Consider the following 20,832-nt stretch of genomic DNA (forward strand, 5'->3'; position numbering starts at 1 on the left):
TATGTAAAGGAGAACGGTGAAATGTGTAAGACTTACGTCTCAGTATACACTTGTGCAGTCTCCAGAGCTGTACACCTTGACACTGTTCCTGTTTTGACAGCGGAGGCCTTAATCCGAAACTTTCGTCGATTTGCTGCGCGTCGGGGATTGCCTCGCGAATTGAATTCAGACAATAGGAAGACTTTCGTGTCTGCCTCTAAGATGTTAAGAGATCTGTTAAACTCACCTGCAGTAAGAAGACACCTTGCCAAGAAAGGAGTTAAGTAGACATTCAATCTTGAGAGGGCCCCCTGGTGGGGTGGTTACTTTGAACGATTAGTGCAGAGCGTGAAGAGGTGCCTGAGGAAGATCCCAAAGAATGCGAAGGTCACCAGTGAGGAACTCCAAACAGTACTAGTGGAAATAGAGGCAACACTTAATTCTAGGCCCCTCACATTTGTATCCAGTGGGGAAAACGAAGAGCCCCTGACTCCTTACCATTTATTGTGTGGGGGACGTTTATTGGCTATGCCAGACCGGGAAGAAATTGAAATCAGCCAACTGAATGCCGAAGAAGCTAGAGGGAGGGAAGCCCTACTCAAGCGACTGAAAGATCACTTCTGGATTCGTTGGAGGAACGAATATCTTCTTGAACTAAGGAATTCGCACCGGCTCAAAATGAAAGATGTGGAAGGTCAAACGGTTGCTGTCGGGGATGTTGTTATTATTCATGAAGATGGTCTGCATCGAGGGCTTTGGAAGCTTGGCCGAGTGGAAAGCCTGATCAAAGGTAAGGATGGGCTTGTGCGTGGAGCGGTTGTCAAGTCAACCAAAGCCAACAAAGGGAACCCCACACGGTTGAGACGCCTAATTACAAAGGTTGTATCCATTGGATCTTGGGACTCGTTCACAAGGGGATTCAACTGCAGATATCCCAGATGTGTCTACTGGAACTGAGCATGCAGAGACAGGGAGCGGCAGGCATAGCAGACATCCCAGATCTGTTAGATGGAGCTGATGACGTAGAGGAGCGGCCCAGACGAGAAGCAGCACGCAGAGCAGATAGAGAAAGGAGAGCGCTTATGGAAAATAAGCTGCTTTAGGAACATTGATCCTTAAGTCCTACGAACAGAGAACCCTTAAAGGGGAACATTGAATGATTCTTAAGGACGGTGCCTACTAATACCGAAGTATTTTTGTGCGGTTTATGACTATGCGGGAAAAGCAGACCTTAGCAAGGCCTATTGGAATCCAAAAAGAAAATTGGGGGTAACCACGCATTTTTCAGAGAAAATTAAGCAACAATATCTCTAAAAAACGCTAAAATATAAAGCAATGTATGGGATTTTTTCCTAAAGTGCACCTTAACTATCTCTGAAAAATGCATGGTTACCCCCAATTTTCTTTTGAGATACCAAGAGCATTTGGTAAGTTCTGCTTTCTCCGCATAGATTTAAACCGCGCAAAATATCCCTGTATTAGTAGGCACCACCCATAGGAAACCCGAGTATTTCGAGATGCGCAGAACGTATGCGCAGTAACAATAGTAGGCACCGTCCTTAAGTTCTGAGAAAAGTGAGGGTTGTCCAATATAGACAAACTGATACGGTCTGAAAAAACGGCCTTACGATCCGTACGGTTTGTACAGACCGTAAAGACACTTTTCGGTCCGTAAATTGCATCTCATTAAGGACACTTAATGAGGATCGTCAAACCGTACAAGCCCCTCTCTGAGATAAGACGCGAAAATATTCTATATGTCCTTAATGAGATGCAATTTACGGACCGTATACGGACCGAAAAGTGCCTTTACGATCTGTACAGATCGTACGGATCGTCAAACTGTACAAGCCCCTCTCTCAGATAAGACCCGAAAATATTCTAAGTGTCCTAAATGAGATGCAATTTACGGACCGTATACGGACCGAAAAGTGCCTTTACGATCTGTACAGACCGTACGGATCGTCAAACTGTACAAGCCCCTCTCTCAGATAAGAAGCGAAAATATTCTAAGTGTCCTTAATGAGATGCAATTTACGGACCGTATACGGACCGAAAAGTGCCTTTACGATCTGTACAGACCGTACGGATTGTCAAACTTTACAAGCCCCTCTCTCAGATAAGGAGCGAAAATATTCTAAGTGTCCTTAATGAGATGCAATTTACGGACCGTATACGGACCGAAAAGTGCCTTTACGATCTGTACAGACCGTACGGATTGTTTTCAGACCGTATCAGTTTGTCTATATTGGACATGTCTGTGAACTCTTAAGAACAATGAACCTTGAGAACAGTGGACATTTGTTCTCAGTTTGAGTATTGCCTTAAGAGTGGCGAACATTGGCACTTTGTCTGTAGGTTTAGGATCAAGGGTTAGATGACCATTTGCAAAACTGGTCAACGGGGGGAGTGTCAGAGATTTTTCCCATGTATTTTTGGGGTACGGGACCCCCCGCGAGGAAGATGAGATGAAACGTGCTTATGGCGGTTTGCCAAGTTTTCGTTGAGTTTTAGTGTCGTTGTGTTCAAGAATTGTACGGTGTTTTCGCATAAGGCACTTAGCCTGTAAAGAGTACCGGAGTAAAATTGTTTACACCACACGGCAAGGCTAAATTCTTGTGTAAACACTGATAAAACGCTTTTGTAAACAATGTAAAGGCATACCTGGGCATCAATTTCCTTAAATAAACACGCAGTTAACAAGTCAAGGGTAGCGCATGAATAAAAGATAACTCTGTGTCCGTTCCATATAAAATAGCTGCACCAATCAAAACCGCGTTGCTGAGCGAAACATAGAACTTCGCTTCGTACCAATCAAAACCGCGTTGCTGGGGAAAAGCTAGGCACTTCGTACCAATCAAAACCACGTTGCTGGGGAAAAACTAAACACTTTGCATCAATCAAAGCCGCGGTTGTGATACAGTAATTATCGGGAATTTCCTTGAAGAAGTCTCCGATAGACGAAACGCGTCGGAAATAAACGAAAAGTATACAACTACAAGAAGTCTTCCGTTGTGCTGCTCACTAGTGGCTTGTTATAAATTTAAAAAAATAATACCATTTTAGATAATTTTAGGTCATTTTAGATCATTTTAGATTCATTTTAGATCATTTTAGGTCATTTTAGATCATTTTAGGTCATTCCTTGTTTTAGTAACTACGCATCCAGTAATTGTTTATTATCTCAAACAGCATGCGCTATTGATTAGTTGGTGCATCTAACATTTCATCTTACAAGTTTAAAATTTCATTGTCAGTATTTTCAGTTGGCATGGCCTTAGTTTTTTTTAGGCCAATCATGCAAGCTAACGTACTTGAAATGAAATAAAGCATTCAAACAGCCATGTTTAGTCGGACAAACCAGAAGAGCTGTCAGCAATCTTTGCAATTAGTCATAAGCTTTAAGACTGTAGTCACTTGTATTTTATCTGCAGGTATCGCAGGCAGGATTTCCTTGGACAATGGAAAAATTCAGTTGGACATTGTCCGATGAACAACTGTTATTTGCAACTCTGTGATATTTAAGAAAATCTTTCAGTAATGTAACATTTTAACGTTAAATCTGAAGTCTTTCTCCTGCAAGGCTTGCTACGTCAATCTTGTCCATATACAAAGAAAGGAAAAAATTCCTTGTTGTAGTGATTATGTCAGGTTTTAGACATAAGGAGTATCCTTGAGTAAAAAGGTTTTTAAGAAGGGGAGTCGTAATATTTTGTCTCACGCTTCTCTTCGCCTCTCAGGTAAAAAAAAAAATTATTAAATGAATGTTCTTACCAATGAGCAGTAGTATGCACCTCATCACAAACAACAGCAACAGCATTCTTTTGACTAAATTCTTTTGAGAACGTTGCCCTGAATTTTTGAATTTCCAGTCATTGACTCCGGGTTTCCATACAATAAAGAGCCCCCCCCCTTCAATACAATATTTCTTGATCTTTGGTCTTGCTTTCGCTTATGAAAGCAGCCTCAGTTTCTAGTGACCTGAGGTAATTTACCTGGTCCTAGACAATGGACAAGAGAATGAAATGACAACCACCAACGAATTAAGGATTTTAACACTCCTGGCAACAGCTGAATTTTTACAATAATGAATTTTAATTCAATCTCATACATCATCGCATAAAATGAGTATTTGTAAGCAATGACTGAAGAGGACGGTAGACTTATCTTAAAGTCATCAAAGATTGAGGATCGAGAATCTAGCTTCCTCAGTCAAGACTGCCAACTTGCATTTGACCAGTACTGTATGTTCTGACTATAGAAAAGGAGATTTGTACATAAAACAGGGCTGTCCTTTGCAGCCATCAGCTTGCTATTATGGCTGACAACTACAGTGAAGACAGAGGGCTACTTAGATTTGAAAAGGACCAGAAAGTCAACAGGAACAAGAGACTTTCTTCCATTCACAGTTGACTGGCTACTCTGCCTAACCCTTTAACCCCTTATATCAAAGACGAAATTCTCCTATCTTGCCCCCATACTTTTCTTATAAAACTACTGGGGAGAAGTTATTAAAATATCAAGAACATTCACCTTGGATGATCATATCCTCAATTCTCATGACCTCAGGGGTTGAATTAGCATTAACATTACAAGGAGAAATTTGATGCTGATCACTGTTGGTACCATTTTCAACAGTCTTTGAAGGGTTTTCAAAAGTCTCTATTTCCTTAAGCATTTTCAATCATTTTAGTGTTGATGGTAGGCAAACAAAGTATGAGTACATGTATTTGAATGAAAAATAACACATTTAGTGTGGATGGGGCTATTGACTGTCAGAGTATCCCATTTCTAGATTAGCATTCACCATTTTATTGGCACTGGTCAATTTAGAATAAACAACTGCTTAAATTCACAGGTAAATAACACATTTACATGTGGTCGAGGGAAAGTACAAAACTCATAAAAGCCATCTTGACCAACAAATGGAATCAAAATAATCATTGATTGTAATCTTATACATAAATGTCAGTTAATAAATGAGCAATCAATGAAGATAAAATTCTGTTGCCTTGGTTAACATTATTCTCCTTTTGGCAAGCCTCGAGCACCTAAGATGCCATTATGTATGAGGCAATTTTTCCTGTAAATTGCAATGCAATGCCATTACAAGGCAAGTTGTGGATAAAATAGGACATTTTCATGATGGCGTCATTTGTCTACAACTACCAGAATCCTTCTGGTTTTTGTTTTCTCCTGCTAATTAGAGCTATTGTTCTTTGGTCTCCACTGGGATTACAAAATTTGAATTTGAAAAGGAAAAACAAATGAATTCTGGTAGTTGTAGTCAAATGACACCATCATGAAAATGGCCTATTGTACATGTTAACTCCGCATCTACACAACTGTCTTTTGAAGGAAACATTGTATATGAACTGCAGAAAAAAATGTTCAACACTTCATCTCTTTGCAGGCATTATCAGTGCAACACAGTACTTTCATCAGCAATATGCTACAAATAATTCTTGCAGGGAAAAAAGTCTCATGTAATAGTGCCCATGCACTTTGTTCACTCACTCAGGGGTTCAATAAGCATTGATACTACAAGGATAAATTTGATGTTGATCACTGTTTGGGCTTTAAGGGTTAACACAGCCAGCCTCCTTCAAGCTTACAATGTTTATGACAATATTTTTTATTTGCTTGATCCAATGTTAATGTTGTTCTCATATGAAAAAAAAATCCTTATCAATTTTTCTTCCTAGTGTTTGTGGCGTATTAAAGTGTCAAATTTCCCTTCCGGTTGGGAACAATACCAGGAAAAATGGGAGGCTGGGAATAGTAAGGCCATGACGCCAAATACAGAAATGCTTAGTCTCAGAGCTTGTCTGTTTCTCGGTTGTTCCAATCTGAGTATTTAGGAATCCCATACATTGATATTTGATTTTGATATGAGAACAACATAAACAGTTGATCAAACAAATAAAAAAAAATCTGTCATATAAACTTCACTGACAGCCCTGTAAAAAAGTGCCAAACTCTGTAAAATTAGAGTGGTTATCAATAACACAAAGCCAACCACCTTCAAAAGAGTCAAATAAAGCTGCGTTTTGTTGACATCAATCAAACAAAAGCCATTGAAACAATTTTCAATTCCAACAAATTTCAAGGCACCTGGACCAAGAAACGTAGGAAGGAAAAAGTTAATTTAAATTGATTTCTGAGCCAGTTCAAGCTACATGTAAAAGAAATGGTGTTATTTAGAGGATACTATATTTATGTTTTCACTGGACCTGATAATTCGCTTAATCACACCCATTGTTAAGTTTGAAAATTTTCATGTGCAGTGACATTTAAAATCTTTGTTAAAAAATATCTTATCCTCTAAATGACATCTTGTTGATAAAGCTTTACCATCTGTCAGTGGGTAAAACGGTACAGTATACTTTTTGGCTCAGTTGCCTTGAAATCCTGTCAGAATTCAAAACAATTTCAACAGCTTCTTTTGGTTGACCTCCACCAAAAGTAAACTTATCTGTTGAAGGAGGGTCACGTCTTGTTGGTAACCGTGTTAATAACAACTTCCTGAGATAGGAACAGTCACAATGACTCCAATCCATTATGCACTGGCAGAACACTTAAACATATCATTGATCTGTCAGGATTCAAGCATGTCATGATTCACTTGCAATCATTCACCCATTATCAGAGAACAGTAAGGGATCGGAGCTTCATTAGATACCCTCCTTTATAAAAATAGTAGGAAATATGATGATGATTCTGTTCTTCCATGACAGCCTAAGTTTTTGCATATTCCCTCTTGCTTAAAAAATGGTCATAGCTCAGTAATTTCTTCAGCATTTCATATGTACAATTGATAATACCCCAGGATACCAATGCTCTTGTGTAGTTCAGCGACACCCCATAGAACAATGGTCGTATTCTCCTTCCACGCTCTCGAAAGACCTTACGAAAAGCCTTAGAGCAACTTGTAAATTCACCTCCTAACTGCTTCTGCATTTGACTTTTAACGACGTTAACAGGGAAGAAGAAGGTACTAAGACAGGCACCCAGAACAGCACCGCTAACAAAGTCATTGGCTGCATCCCCAATGCTAGTCCTTGCTTCGGGAAGAGCGGATTTTATAGGTCCCCTCAAGCCAAAGAATAGCACATTAGAAGGTCCATTCCTCATGAGTATTGGGGTTAGACCACGGTAATACTCGCGAAATCCAAACTGCTTTCCTAACACCTTAAAAGCGTGAAATGTATTCGTGAACCTTTCATTGTGGCCACGATGAGATAGCAAAGTCTGTACGCGTTCAAAAGGCGTCAAAGTTGCTTCCATACTACCAGCAAGCATTGCAGCAGAGGCATTGGTCACCGCAGAAGATGTATTTGTGAAAGTCCTCGAAAGCACCTTTTGAAACTTGTGGTAAGACCCGAACATAATCGCAAGGGAAGTGCCTTTCTGCATCAACGGAGGAACAACACCACGGTAAAGATTTGATACTCCTTCCTTTAAGACTTGCTTAAGAGCCTTGCGAAATTTTAACCCTTCGACTTGTTGACGAAACATCACCTTGTAGGCGGGGAACGTTACAAGTATATTCACAGCCGCTGCCCCAGCACCACAAACAAAATCAGGCCAGTCGCGCTCATCGCTTTGTCCTGATTCAGGAGAAAACTTTTCTTTAGACTGTACCGAATTTATAGCCATAGTAGGGACGATTTTGTGTGCAAGAATGCTGCAACCTACTCGGCCAATGTGGCCGCCATATTGGATTCTCCCCTATCAACTAATCCCATGAGGCTTTGCTGTGCTGTTTTGACGTCATGACAACAGTTTTCTTGTAAAACAATATGGCGGTCTGACAAAACTAGATTTACGCGATTTTAGAGGGCAATTGTCGATGATATGGCTCGCAAAACGATTTACAAAAGGTCAAGTTGAGGCTTGAACTGATTTTAGCGTAATGTCTGAGGGACTGTCCTCGCCAAATCAGCTTATAACCAGCTTAGATGAAGATGGTCTTCAAGAACTGTACACTTGGATCGATGAAATCAATTTATCAAGGCCCAAGCGAAACATTTGGAGAGATTTCAGCGATGGAGGTATGTATAAAGCTTTGATAAACATTCCTCGTCTTGCAGAGATCACTTCTTAACTACTAAGAAGTTGTAATGCCGAATATAAGCTGTCAAAAACGGTTGGAAGATAATTTCAAGCTTGCGACAGGATACACTGTACGACCATGAAACAACGATCATTATCTCAATAATACTGATAACTTGTGAATGAATTATTATGTGATTCTTGGGAGAATAGCTGATACATAGTATTCCCGAGTTTAAACTGTCATAAAATGTTTCCAAAAATATGCTAAAATATAAACAAAACATTTATGTAAGTACATACACTGTAAAACAACATTATAATTTTTATTATTTGTGGCCTATGAAATTTTTCCCCACATTACAGCTGTACAGAGAATATTGATCGTCTTTATTACCTGCATGGTCAAACAATAAAATCTGACACTGGACCAGGGAAGTCTTTAAGCATAGAGAAGGATCCTCAATGAGGAACGGTCGCTGGACACAAAATGAGCCTTTTGGTTTAAATTTTAGTGACATTTTTATGTGCCTTGGGTCCCTTTCTCAAAGACCCCGGGAACTTTTTGGGTCCAAAATCAAATATTCAACCCAAAATGTAAAGAATAAAAACGTGGGTCCTAGCTCACAATCCAGTCCATTTTGTTTTGCTAACTGATAGTTTTATCATATTATCTGCAAAACTATTGAAACCTCGATCTTGAACATCAACAACAACAGCTTTCCAGGCCCGTTAATTATTGGGACTTTCGAGAAACGGGCCCCTTGACCGGCACAAAGAGCCATGATCATGATGATGGTGATGATGTTAATGATTTAATGACAGAGTTAATTTCCAACTCCAAGTAGCACATCATCTTCATTGTATTTGCTGACCATAAATTAGTCAGTAGCTCCTTGCTAAGTTACGTCACGGCCCCGTGAATGTAGGCAAATAACGTCATGCAGAGCTATTCAGATGAGTTTGACTGTGTTGAGTCAGCAATCCAATACAAGCTCTATGATAGAAGTCTAAATTCATTCTGATATATTCAATTTCTCAGGAATTGAAGGTTATTGATCAGAATCCATAAACTTACAATGAGCGCACTTAAAGTACGCTCATTGTTAAATTTTAGTTTTGTTTTGTAACACAGTTAATGGTAATGTTTAGCAGCAAGTTGGTAAATTTTTAAAATACTCACATACTCATGTACATAGTTAATTAACAGCAAGAGATTTATAATGTTATATAATGCGGGGAGATGAAACTTAAAAAGTTTCAAGACAACCAGTATTCGTTATTAACACAAAATTCTTCTCCAGTTCTTGTAGCAGAAATTGTTGCACACTTCCTTCCCAAAATGGTGGAGCTCCACAACTATTCCTCTGCAAGCTCGCAGGCCCAGAAGTTAACAAACTGGGATACGCTGAACAGTAAGTTTTAATTGATGCATATTAAGGGGCTGGCTAAACTTAGAAAGATTGTTATGGAAACTGTCATACTGTATTAGATTCTTTTGCGTGCATGCATTAATATAATTTATGCAGTTTCAATGTGATTTATTATTCTCGAAAGGTGTTATAGCGTCAGTTGTAAGATGTAGGATCGCAGTCTCACCTTCCGAGTTTTACAATGTTTTCATGTATTATAACATGGTGCAAGTGCATGTTTAACTCTTTAACGTTTTCTTGAGCTGTTATAACAGAAACATTGTTACAGAGGCAAGTATTTCTCAGTATACAATTATAGCATGTACAGTTGCAGTTGCCCCTATTCCAGACAATATTGTTTGGAATTACACTACCTAATCACAGTGACATATTCACATACATGTACATGTAGCTAAATGGGCTTACATTTCCCCTCCCACCCCTCTCAGTGAAATACCTGTATTAATGTAATGTTGCAAAGCTGTTGCACAGTTAGTAAATTGTACATTATGGCTTTCTCTTTCAGGAAAGGTCTTTACAAAGATAAGCTACACTGTTCCAAAATCAACAGTTAAGGATATAGTTGACTGCAAAGCTGGAGTGATAGAGATTGTGTTGGCAAATCTCAGGATGAAAGTGAGTTAAATGGAACATAATATGATGTGTGCAGAATAAAAGGTGGCATCACTAACCTTTCTTAGTATCATGTGCACCTGTCTGTTTGTGTCTTACATGTATAAAAGGTTTTGGTATACTATTAATATACTATTAAGTTCGGTTGATATTCACCAAGGTTGGTCGGTTGATATTCACCAAGTATCAACTGAACTTAATAACCTTATAGTATACCAAAACCTTTTAATATATAATGAACAAGACGCTACGCAGTTTTAATTTATATTATCATGTGTCTTACATGCACTGTATCTGACAGAGCATGCCGCACTTGGCAGGGTGCAGTACAATTATTATTGTACTTTTAAGCATTGCAACATGTGACATTCAATGTCGGATAGACACTTAATTAAAAGGAAAAATTTTACATTTTTCTTTTACAATTAATTTTAATATTTTTTCTCTTACAGCAACATTGGGTACTTTGGATGTTGCTTGGAAAAGCTGCACGTTGATCCATACATTTGCAGTATTTTGGAAGTATGACAATTGTGTTTTTTTTTTCATCTTAGATTGAGAAGTACATTGCAAAGAGGAAGGCTGACAGCTTACGGAAACAGCAACAGGTGTATGATGAGTTCTTTCCCAATGGCCCCATCTCTGACCACGAACCATACTTATATGATGATGGTCAGGGGTATCTTGGTAAGTGCGAGCTTAAATTTGCTGGTCATCAGCTCTTATTTACACAGTGCCTTTTGAGGTCGCAAAATACTGACAGAGTTAGTTTTTTTTTGTATCCTTACTGTTCCTTCTAATGTAAAAATGAGCTCTACGTACCAACCATTTCCACTGTTGTCAATAATTTTTTTTTTTTTGGGGGGGGGGGGGGCGTTGTTTTGTTTTTTTGTCAATTGTTGGCAGAGATGACAGAGATGTCTGGCTCAGTGAGGTCAAAAGGTCAACATGCTCATTGGCAGATTTGATCCCTTTCATTCTAGCCTGCATGGCAAGCGTTGCCATGCACACAAAACCAGAACAGAAACGCTTGCCACGCAGGCTTATTTCATTCTTGTTACATTCACTGTGGGGTAAGCAATTTCCAAATGATGAACATACATGCACACTGTACGTTAAACTCATCAACAATGGATGAGCATGGGGGAGGTGCCTGTGAGGTTGGTGGAGCCAAGAACTGCATTCAAGTGCAGTGGGTAACCATGGCAACCATGAGTGTGGCATCCACCGAGGCACTTACCAATGGAAAGGAAGGGTGAGGGAGCAGCAACTTTGCAAGCGTGTACAACGTGAAGCAACATGAACTAATTGACCTGAACTCAACAGGGGAGCTGTAAATTCCTGACAGCCCCTGTGAAGCCACCCCAAATAATTCAAATGAAAATTGCTCGCATTAGCACTATCTTGAGTCTAACTTAGCCTAAATTGCATTTAGTCACATTTTAATTAACTGTTATTTTTCTGATTTCTCAGGTCCAGAGAATAACTATGGATATGCATTTAATGCTGGCTATGGACAACAGCCAAATCCTGTGGTGAACGATGTGAGTATGTCAGAATACACCATTTTACAATGAAATCAATAATAAGTCAGTAGTTACTAAATTATTTAGTAACTATTGACATTTCAACTGTCTTCTTAATTTTCCAAACAATAATTATTGTTTGACACTAACCTTTTCCAAAAAAAATGTTATATTCTTCTTGAAACATTGAAATATATTGTATTTTGCAACAAATGATGGGATTTACAGAGACAAGTTCGACTGAGATGGTACTGTCTTGCTTATGCTGTTTAGCATGTACAGACAGAGCCCCCCCCCCCCCCCCCCTTCTCCCCTCCTCCTCCTCTTCCTCCTTCCCCACTGGAAATTCTACCTAAGATTGAGATACTTTCCTTTAAAAACTTTGCATTTTAAGGCCCCCTCCCTGGCCTAGGATTGTTATAATTACCTTCCATGAGGGAGTTACATGATACGCTATTAAGTTACACTGTATTTTCTTCAACAACAGTCTTTAATAAGTTTATCATTAACAATTATTCCACGAGCGCGCGTTGGATATGAGATGATAGATTAAGCCACAAGGCTTGTAGCGCCGAGTTGGCTATAATCATCTCATATCCAACAAGCGCAAGTGGAATAATTGTTTTATTAAAAACAATCAAGAAATATTGCTAGATCTATACTGATATCGCTGTGAGAGAAGAACCAGCAGACAATTTAATGGCCACCATATCTTGGCCATGGTATAATGGCTCATATACCATGGCTGCTCAGCCAATCAAATCCCTCGAATTGCATTATACAATGATTCAGTTTTTAATAATTATCATTTTTCACTAATGCATGTACGGTATATCCTTAAAATTGTTTCTCTCCACAAGCAGATAGGAGGTCCTCAAGGATCAATCCCTTACCAAACACGTCCCATGGACAAGCCAAGTGTTGATAGCCCAAGAGGGGCTTACACTAGGCCAAAAGGCAAAGAGGGGAAGGGTGGGGTCTATGGTGGTCCACTGGGAGAGAAGTCAAAACTCGCACCTGTCCATCAAGGGAAAGGGTAAGTCTCATGAGGCAGCCATAAGCTAGTGATAACACCTCAAGTGATTCCAGACAATTCTCATCTTAAACAAATATAGTGTAACACTGGTAAATATGTGAGTCCTTTCCTTGCTTTTTGTATTATAACTGAATTGTCCTGCACAAACATTTTCAATGGTGTAATCAGTCACTTGTTGGAAATTTTTTTGGGCCCTTTGCATCTTGTGGTCACATGGTACAAAATCCATCATGCTGGGATGCAAGCTATACACTGGGACATCCAAAACAAGAGAAAATTCAAATTTGGCTAGATGAAGTCGCTTTGTTTTGGATGACCCAGTGCACAGCTTGTGTCCTTAGCATGGTGGATTTTGTACCATGTGACCGTAAGCTACAAATAGCTCATTCTATGGAAGTTCATGCACACCAGCGATCAATGCCATGTTGTCAGGTGTTTGGTATCCCAAACTTCTGGGAAGTCACAAAAGGGATTTGATCGTAACAAGTGTGTTAGAAGAGGACCCACGTTGTCTGGGGTAGGTGGGTTGTCGAAGACACCAGTTATCTCATCAACAATTTTTTTTCCAAAATTTCTTACCGACAAAATTTTATTGGCTTTAAAATTTGATTGAAGTTAACACAAATATTCTGAACTAGCAAAAGTAAGCCGTGTGTAGCCATAGGTCACTACAGGTAGGCTAGCAAGAGTCAGCATTGCTAGATGAACAAGAAATATGAGGTTTGAATCTTGCTGTCACCTGTACTGTTCTGTAGACTAATAGAGGGCTGGTTATGCGTAAAGGGAGGGGGGGGGGGGGAGCTGCAGGCAGAGACCACCATCTAAATTGTGTGGGTCCTGTTTGATTATAGTAGTTTATAAATGACCACTTCCCTTAGAATATTTTAATAGCATGGTTATGAAGTTGCAAAGCAACTGTGCAAAGAGTCAGAGTCTTGAAACTAAAGAATTGGAGATTTTGTTGTTGTTGTTGTTGTTTTAGTTCTAGCCTGTTATTTTGTGCATCAGTGTGTTAAATGTTCATATTGCGTAGCACATATCAGGAGATCCTGCTTTATAAGGGGGTGGGTATGGCTACACATAGGCTATTACAGTAATTATATTATGTCTGGATGTCATTAAACCATGCCTTGAACAGTTGACTTCATATATAGTTCACCAAGGAGTCCCATAACGGTACATGACTAGGTACAGTTGACAAATCTGAGTTCAGAGTTGTAATTAGCCTTTTATTTAAACACATGTAAGCCAGGTGATCAGCAATAAATTTCTCATTGTAATATCAATGCTTTTTCAGCCTCCGAGGTCATCAGAATTAAAGACATGGGGTCAGTTATTGAAAGACAGTTTAGACGGAGTATAAATACACTGTAACAAAACCACGTTCGAAGCCATTTTCAATTTTGCCACCAATCATATCTAAACATTGTCTGCTGCTGACGGTAACAAGAAGGCTTGCATCTCAGACTAGAAAACTATTTATCTATTTAAAATATACACTTATACTTAGAGATTTGGAGGCCCACTGATTGGCTTTAAAGCCACGGCCTAAGTTAGACTCTGTTTAAATAACTGGCCCATGATCGCCAAAGGTGAATTTTCTTGATATTTTAATAACTTCTCCCCAGTGCATTTATAAGGAAAGTGTAGGGACAAGAGATGAGAATTTGTGCCCTGATATAAAGAGTTAAAGGGTTAAACGTGTTTATTTATCATTTTGGCTGCAGGAAAGTTCCTCGCTCTCAGTCGTACCAAGATGTAAATAATACGACTGCGGATTCTCAAAATACAAGATTGTTACTGGAGGAAAAGGAGCAAGCACTTCTTGCCTCCCAGGAAACTATACAGGCAAGTTTTCATTTGGTTGCCCAGTAAAACTATTTCTTCAAGTTAGTTGTGATAGTGTGGTCCCAGTTGTTCAAAGAGCGTATAATTTTATCCACTGGATAGGTCACTATGCAACGGCAGATAAAACATGTCCCAGAATTTCCCTATAGCCCAATAATTTGTGTATAAAGTAAAAGCATTTGTCTATTAAGTATGAGATTGTGTGAAAAACTTGCCAAAAGCTTATGGTTGGAGTACATTTTATCTGCTGGATAGCAACTTATCCGGTGGATAAAGTTATTCGCTCACTTAGTACAAATATGCCCACAGCTCACCAAAACGTATAAATATAAAAGTTTCTATGGCGTCATGGTTACTCCCTCGAAAACATGCAAAAGTTAGAAGAAAGTCTGAAAAAGCTCACCTGGTGTGTTTTGCTTTGTTTCCAATGCTTCTCAGTGCTTCCAAACGCCGTTTTGAGCGGTTTATCTCTCAGTGGCTGTTGAACGTGCATCACTGTATTATGCTAAAATGACAAGGTTGAAAAACTTGAAGTCGAATTTGAATGTAACAGGGGCACCCGACGGATTGTTTCGGTAAATTATCTTTTCGGGAGGCCCTTAATCCCCTACAATTTCTCAACGAAATTTTCACCTCGAACTTTCGCGATATGGGAAATTTAAGGCCTAGTGTTTTCGAATTGATAAAAATGTTAGAAAAGGTCAGCTAAGATTTTCGGAAAAGAAATAAGACCTAAGGTTTTCGGGAAATGGACAAAGATGCCCTGGTAATTTCGAAAAGATTCAAGTTCCCCTAGAATGACCGAACAGATAAAAATAGTATAGCACGGACTAAAATGAACCTATAGAGCTTTAAAGGCACTCCAGATAGCTTAAAATAGCGTTTCAATGGATCTGAGAGAAAACTGTCGTTGGGTGCCCCTGATGTAATTCGATCGGTCATTTGAGGAAAGCCCCGGGGGGTTACTTCCTTATAAGAGGCTAATGGGGATGTGCCGCTAGATGGGGTCGCATTTTCACGACTGGATTGACTAGAATGGGGTTGCATTTTCAATAGAGTTACTAGAATGGGGTCGCACATTTTCGGATTTTTGGGGTGAGAAAATTCTATTAAATAGGGATTCAAAATGGTCTCGGTTAAAAATTTCAGAAAGTTGTTGTTTATTAAATGTAACAATCACCTCGCATTACATTCCGTTCTTGAAAGTAGATGCATAAATAGAAAGTGACTTACTTGGGATCGCGAAAATTACATTTTCCCAAAAAGTGACTAAGATGGGGTCTATAACTGGCCACAAAATAGACTATAATGGGGCAGGGGCTCTGAGAGGCTAGCGGCACATACCCAGCAAAACTTAACCCAAGTACCCCCCCCCCCCCCCCCCCGGGAGGAAAGCACTTCCAAAATCTCGCTCTCGCTAAAATTCGCTTGAAAATTAAAGACACGCTTACCTGCGTTACCATATGCCAAGAAGGGTGATGCGCGGTTCTTCCTGAGCAACTCATTCTTGGAGAAGTTCATTTATTGAGATACAGGCCTTCGTTGAAAACAAGTTGAATTCAAATCGGGCGCCATTTTTTTTTTTTTTTTCGCGGACTGGCCGTATCGCTTGAATGTCATGACAAACTCACGGTCAAACCTAGGCACAAGTACAAAAATTTATCTGACCGGGGGAGTTCACGTGGAACTTTTGTCTCGCAACAAACTGCACACACCCCTTCCCGGGTAAGTGCAGTTTTGTGCCAGCCAGAGACGTTACTTGTTACGCCATTTACGTCTGGCTGGTACAAAACTGCACTTACCCTGGAGGGGTTAAGCAAAACACACCAAGGGAGCTTTTTCAGACTTAATTGTAATTTTTGTAGGCCTTCAAGGTAATATTGTTGTTTAATTTTTGATCGAATTTTAACGCCATGCAAACTCCTATATTACGCAAAGTCCGTATTCGTGGAAGAGAGAAGACGGCTTGTGGCATTAGTCTGACCCAAGATACGCCTTGCTGTCTATTTCATGTCACATCTTCCAATGATAATTCTACTAATGATAATTTCTACATTGACCATTCCAATCTTGAGAAAGTGAAAAATTAATTCCTGAGAATTGAACCATTGGTCTGGAACTCATCACCCTTAGAATTCCGGGATTTGCCTAAATTTACTTTTCAAAAAACTTAAATCAAGGCTCATGGAAATTCTCATGATGACTGTCTTGAGATCACTCAAATTGTCAATTGTAATAACTATAGTGCTGTTTTGTTTTTTTCTCTTTTTCCTTAACTTTACCAGTTTTTACTATGTCAGTTACATGATCTGATTTTTATATCCTTCCATAATTCTTAATATAAGTTTATCTTTTACTTGTTTCTTTTTTCCAGCTAGTGTGTTAATTTAGTTACAATTTTATTTATTTGTATTTTTTTTTGTTCTTCCCGCGCTTCGATTAGCCACGCTACATGTAGTGTGTTGCAATAAAGTTGTTTGTTGTTGTTAACATTCAATATAGTACGTACTTTTTATCTAACATTTTTTTTTTTTTTTTTTTGCAGATTTTAAATGTCAAAATCCGAAGACTCGAGCACCTACTGCACATAAAGGACTTAAGAATAGATGACTTAGCTAAAAGACTTCAACAAGCGACACAACCACCCCCTCGGCATTTACCCCCTCAGCAACACCCTCCGCATCCCCCTGCTATGGATACGTCACTTCCGGCCATGCAGATGCATCACCAGAATCCACTTCCACCCGTACATCATACTTCATACAACTCACAACAGCTCCAAGAACATTAGACAGTGAACGTGTAGATTTAAGTTCATTCACTCTAGCGCCGAGTGTAAATGTTTACAGTCATACGTTGAGGATAATACCCGCATGACCGTGCAAATGTTTCAAATGTTTCGTGCTAATGATATCATCCGCATATTATTATTCAAACGTTTAAGCGCGGACTACCAACCGGGAGTTGCATAGAGGATATTACATGACCGTGCAAATGTTTCAAATGTTTCGTGCTAATGATATCATCCGCATATTATTATTCAAACGTTTAAGCGCGGACTACCAACCGGGAGTTACATAGAGGATATTACACGGCTTGTGAAGATATGAGATATATTTTTGAGTGATGAAAACAATATTTTACGTACGAGCGTATTGAGTGGGCAAAGTATTGTTTTTAACACGAGAAATTCAAGCCACCGTGTTATTTTTCTTTTTATTATATAGACAAATCTATTGCTCGCAATTTTTTGTTGTTTTTTTTTTTTTACTAATTGTTTGCATAAACAACCGTGAAAAAGCGGGAAATGATGTTATCAATATCCTGACAGATGAGGATATGGAAAATGTGCCACTCGAGTCCCGGATGTAGTTTCGTATGAATTTTATGAGTGGTATATTTTCTAGTAAACACTCGTGTCTATATAATAAACAATAATATCATCAGTATATAATCGAAAAGCTCAAAATCTGAGAAGCCTGATTCCTGGCAATCTGCAGCATAACAAAATCAGTAGCAGAGGAAGTTGGTGCTCAATAGCTACAGTTAAGGCAGTTGTTTACTTACTCGTATGTAAAACCGCTCTGTAATGTTCAATGAATGGTACTGTATAGTAGCAAAGCCACGCTTAAGATTTTATCTTCAAAACTCGATGTACAGCTTACCACAAGAAATAACTACCGGATGAGATTTGATTTTAATTCCCATCCTTAGTTACACAAAGTAGAACCAGCTTTTTTAAAATTGTCTCTTCGTAGAATTCTGTCAGGGGCAAATTGATTTCGTCGCTCGTCTCGCGACTCCGTCTTTCCTCACTCGTGATTAGCGTCTTAAAATCGACTCGTGGCAAGTCTAACATTAGAATCATCATATATATCACGAGTTTAGGAACTAGGCATGCTTTATATACCCTGGTTCCAGAGGCTCGTTGTCTTAAAAATAAAAATGAGCAAGTAACTGCATCGGTGGTTATAGATCTAGAGAGGCGAGAGACGGGTGCTTCTCTCGGCGCTTCGCGCCTCTTTGCCGCGGCTTCGCCGCAATTCTCTCTCTCTCGCGCGCGAAAAATATGATCTCAGGCACCCAGGGTATGTTATATATATTGCAGTGTTCATGCGATAGATCCTGAACGAAACTTATCAATACCAGGTATCAAGACATGTATGTAACTCGCAAAATGTAAATACAAAACGGTGGAGTCCTTTAGCTCCGTCCAAAATTAATTAGCTGTGTCATGTCAATTCATTTTCTTTTTCTAGCTTTGTAAATTGGTTTTTGTACATGTTATTTAGCTGGATGTAATTGTTTAAAGGTACAAATATAGCAGTGGAGATTTCAATTTGAGTGCATGTACGCTACTTTTTTACGGTTCGATATAATACCGGTTAAGTTACGTTGATGGTGAACGGCATACGGCTTATCCTACATTTGCCGCACGCAGATTTGAGTTTCTTAGAAAAATTGAGTAGCTTTGCGTTGGCATCAAAGGCAAGAATTATTTTGGACTATGGGACTATTCCCATCTATGTACTCGTTTTTTTATTATTTTTTTTTTATTTTTTTTCAAGAAAACAAAAACGGCAACGTACGTTTGCCGTTAACTTGGTGCTTAATAGGGACCTTGAGAGGTTTTTCCTCGTTTCCCGAAAACCGCCAACCTCTAAAAGTCCAATCCTGCCGTCCCGTTTGACGTTTGAGGTTCCAACGCAAGGACACTCTACCGGGGCACCCAACGACAGTTTCTCTCGGATCCTTTGAAACGCTATTTTACGCTATCTGGTCTGGAGTGCCTTTAAAGCTCTGTAGGTTCATTTTAGGCCGGGCTATAATATTTTTACCTGTTCGGTAATTCTTGGGGAACTTGCCCGGAGTCTTTTCGAAATGACTAGGTTTTATTTCCTTTCCGAAAATCTTAGCTGATCTTTTCTCGATACCCGAAACGACATTTTAATCAATCTGAAAACGGCACTAGGCCTTAAATTTCCCATATCACGAAACTTCGAGGTGAAAATACCCTTGAAAAAATTGTAGGGGATTAAGGGCCTGATAATTTACCGGGTGCCCAGAGGCAAGTGAATTACGGCAGTTTTTCGCTAGTTTTAAAACTATAAAGCCACGATTAAACGCCATATTTGCTTTCCTTGAAGAGTTGTCTCGATGAATAAGAGGTTTGATTGATTCAGTTGCGAGTTTACAATAATTACCAACCACATGAGTGTGTGCATCGATCCTATCCTCCACTGCAGCCGCCATCTTGTTTTTCTGATGGTATCCCATGATGCATACGTAAAACGTAACCCGGATTATGTACATACAGCAAACTGCTGGCCGACGTTTGCGCAGTTGCGGTTTAAAAGGGAACCCTAAATCTCTCTGTTGACGGGGAACGGTAGAAACGACGACGTGGCCATGATTATCGTTCATTTACTGCTCGCTGTTTTCAGTTTCTCAAGCCTCATCCACACTAATGCGTTTTCTTTTTTATCTTTTCATGCGTTTGTGCCTATTGTCCCCGCGAAAACGCCCGGAAACGCCGATGAAAACGAAGAATTTCCAAAAACGATTTCAAAAGCGGATACTTTTGAAAACGCACCGTTTTGAAAATGCTTCGTTTCTAGTATGGAGAGGTGAAAACCAGGGTGAAAACAGACACTTTTGAAAACGGTGACGTAAGAAGCGTCACATGCCGTCGGGGTTCCAGTCCAAATCGGAGCATCTATCCAAGATGGCGGATGGTCTTCTGACTCCATGCGCAATCCCAGGTCCCAGTCGCTTTCAAGCGTTTTAGTGTGGATAGGTGAAAACGATACGAAAACACTAGTGTGGATGAAAATATTTTACTCTCGCGTGGCAAGAAAACGACTGCCCCGCAGGCTAGGCAGTAGGCAAACAACAGACACCCTTCAATCTGACGAAGGCTTTTTAATTTTTTTAGTCGCAATTCAAGTCTTCAACGTAGCAACAAAAGAATTGTCAAACGCCGAGTTAAGCCCGGTTTTCAGTAGCGACGCAAACACAGGGGCAAGCACAAGCATAAGAGCTTTATGTCAAGTGAAAAAGAAAGCGACTCGAGCAAAAGCACAGGAAAAGGAAAATTTTGATCCTTGTGCTTGTGCTTGTGCTTGCGTTGAGGCCGTTTTCACGGTGAAATAATTTAAGCATTCTTATGCTTGCGCTTGTGATTGCGTCGCTAGTGAAAACAAGGCTTTACTCGTTGGGCGGTTTAGGGCGTTCTCGCTTTTAAAACAAAATGCTGAACACGGCGTGAGGTGATCACAAGTAGAGCACATGGATATTGGGTACTGCTTATACTGTTAAAAGAAGGTGAAATAATATTATTGAG

The 20,832-nt window shown here is 39.5% G+C and overlaps 2 protein-coding genes across 3 annotated transcripts; one reads left to right on the forward strand and one right to left on the reverse strand.

Annotated features, from left to right (window-relative positions):
* Positions 1-4,051: 4,051 nt before the first annotated feature.
* On the reverse strand, positions 4,052-7,772 carry LOC146474569 (mitochondrial nicotinamide adenine dinucleotide transporter SLC25A51-like). The gene has a single exon (XM_085116895.1). It carries the CDS (start codon positions 7,636-7,638, stop codon positions 6,718-6,720), a length of 921 nt encoding a protein of 306 aa, XP_084973021.1. The 5' UTR covers positions 7,639-7,772; the 3' UTR covers positions 4,052-6,717.
* A 122-nt stretch (positions 7,773-7,894) lies between these two features.
* Positions 7,895-18,833, forward strand: LOC146474570 (sperm flagellar protein 1-like). Of its 2 annotated transcripts, XR_014866137.1 has the most exons (9): positions 7,895-8,033; positions 9,339-9,449; positions 9,973-10,082; positions 10,634-10,766; positions 11,553-11,623; positions 12,469-12,641; positions 14,369-14,489; positions 17,035-18,598; positions 18,639-18,833. XR_014866137.1 is itself a non-coding variant. In XM_085116894.1 (8 exons), exons 1-8 carry the CDS (start codon positions 7,895-7,897, stop codon positions 17,278-17,280), a joined length of 1,104 nt encoding a protein of 367 aa, XP_084973020.1. In that variant the 3' UTR covers positions 17,281-18,833. The 2 variants fall into 2 exon arrangements, 1 of the variants encoding a protein (XP_084973020.1); XM_085116894.1 differs by having other exon boundaries at positions 17,035-18,833.
* Positions 18,834-20,832: the final 1,999 nt, after the last annotated feature.

Source organism: Pavona decussata, unplaced genomic scaffold, assembly GCF_977016875.1.
Source record: "Pavona decussata unplaced genomic scaffold, jaPavDecu1.1 SCAFFOLD_88, whole genome shotgun sequence".
NCBI classification, from domain to species: domain Eukaryota; kingdom Metazoa; phylum Cnidaria; class Anthozoa; order Scleractinia; family Agariciidae; genus Pavona; species Pavona decussata.

Coding starts and splice junctions, on each gene's coding strand:
- LOC146474570 (XM_085116894.1), top strand. CDS start 7,895: ATGTCTGAGGGACTGTCCTCGCCAAATCAGCTTATAACCAGCTTAGAT. Junction 11,624..12,468: donor CAAATCCTGTGGTGAACGAT/GTGAGTATGTCA, acceptor CTCCACAAGCAG/ATAGGAGGTCCTCAAGGATC. Junction 12,642..14,368: donor CCTGTCCATCAAGGGAAAGG/GTAAGTCTCATG, acceptor TTTTGGCTGCAG/GAAAGTTCCTCGCTCTCAGT.
- LOC146474569 (XM_085116895.1), bottom strand. CDS start 7,638: ATGGCTATAAATTCGGTACAGTCTAAAGAAAAGTTTTCTCCTGAATCA.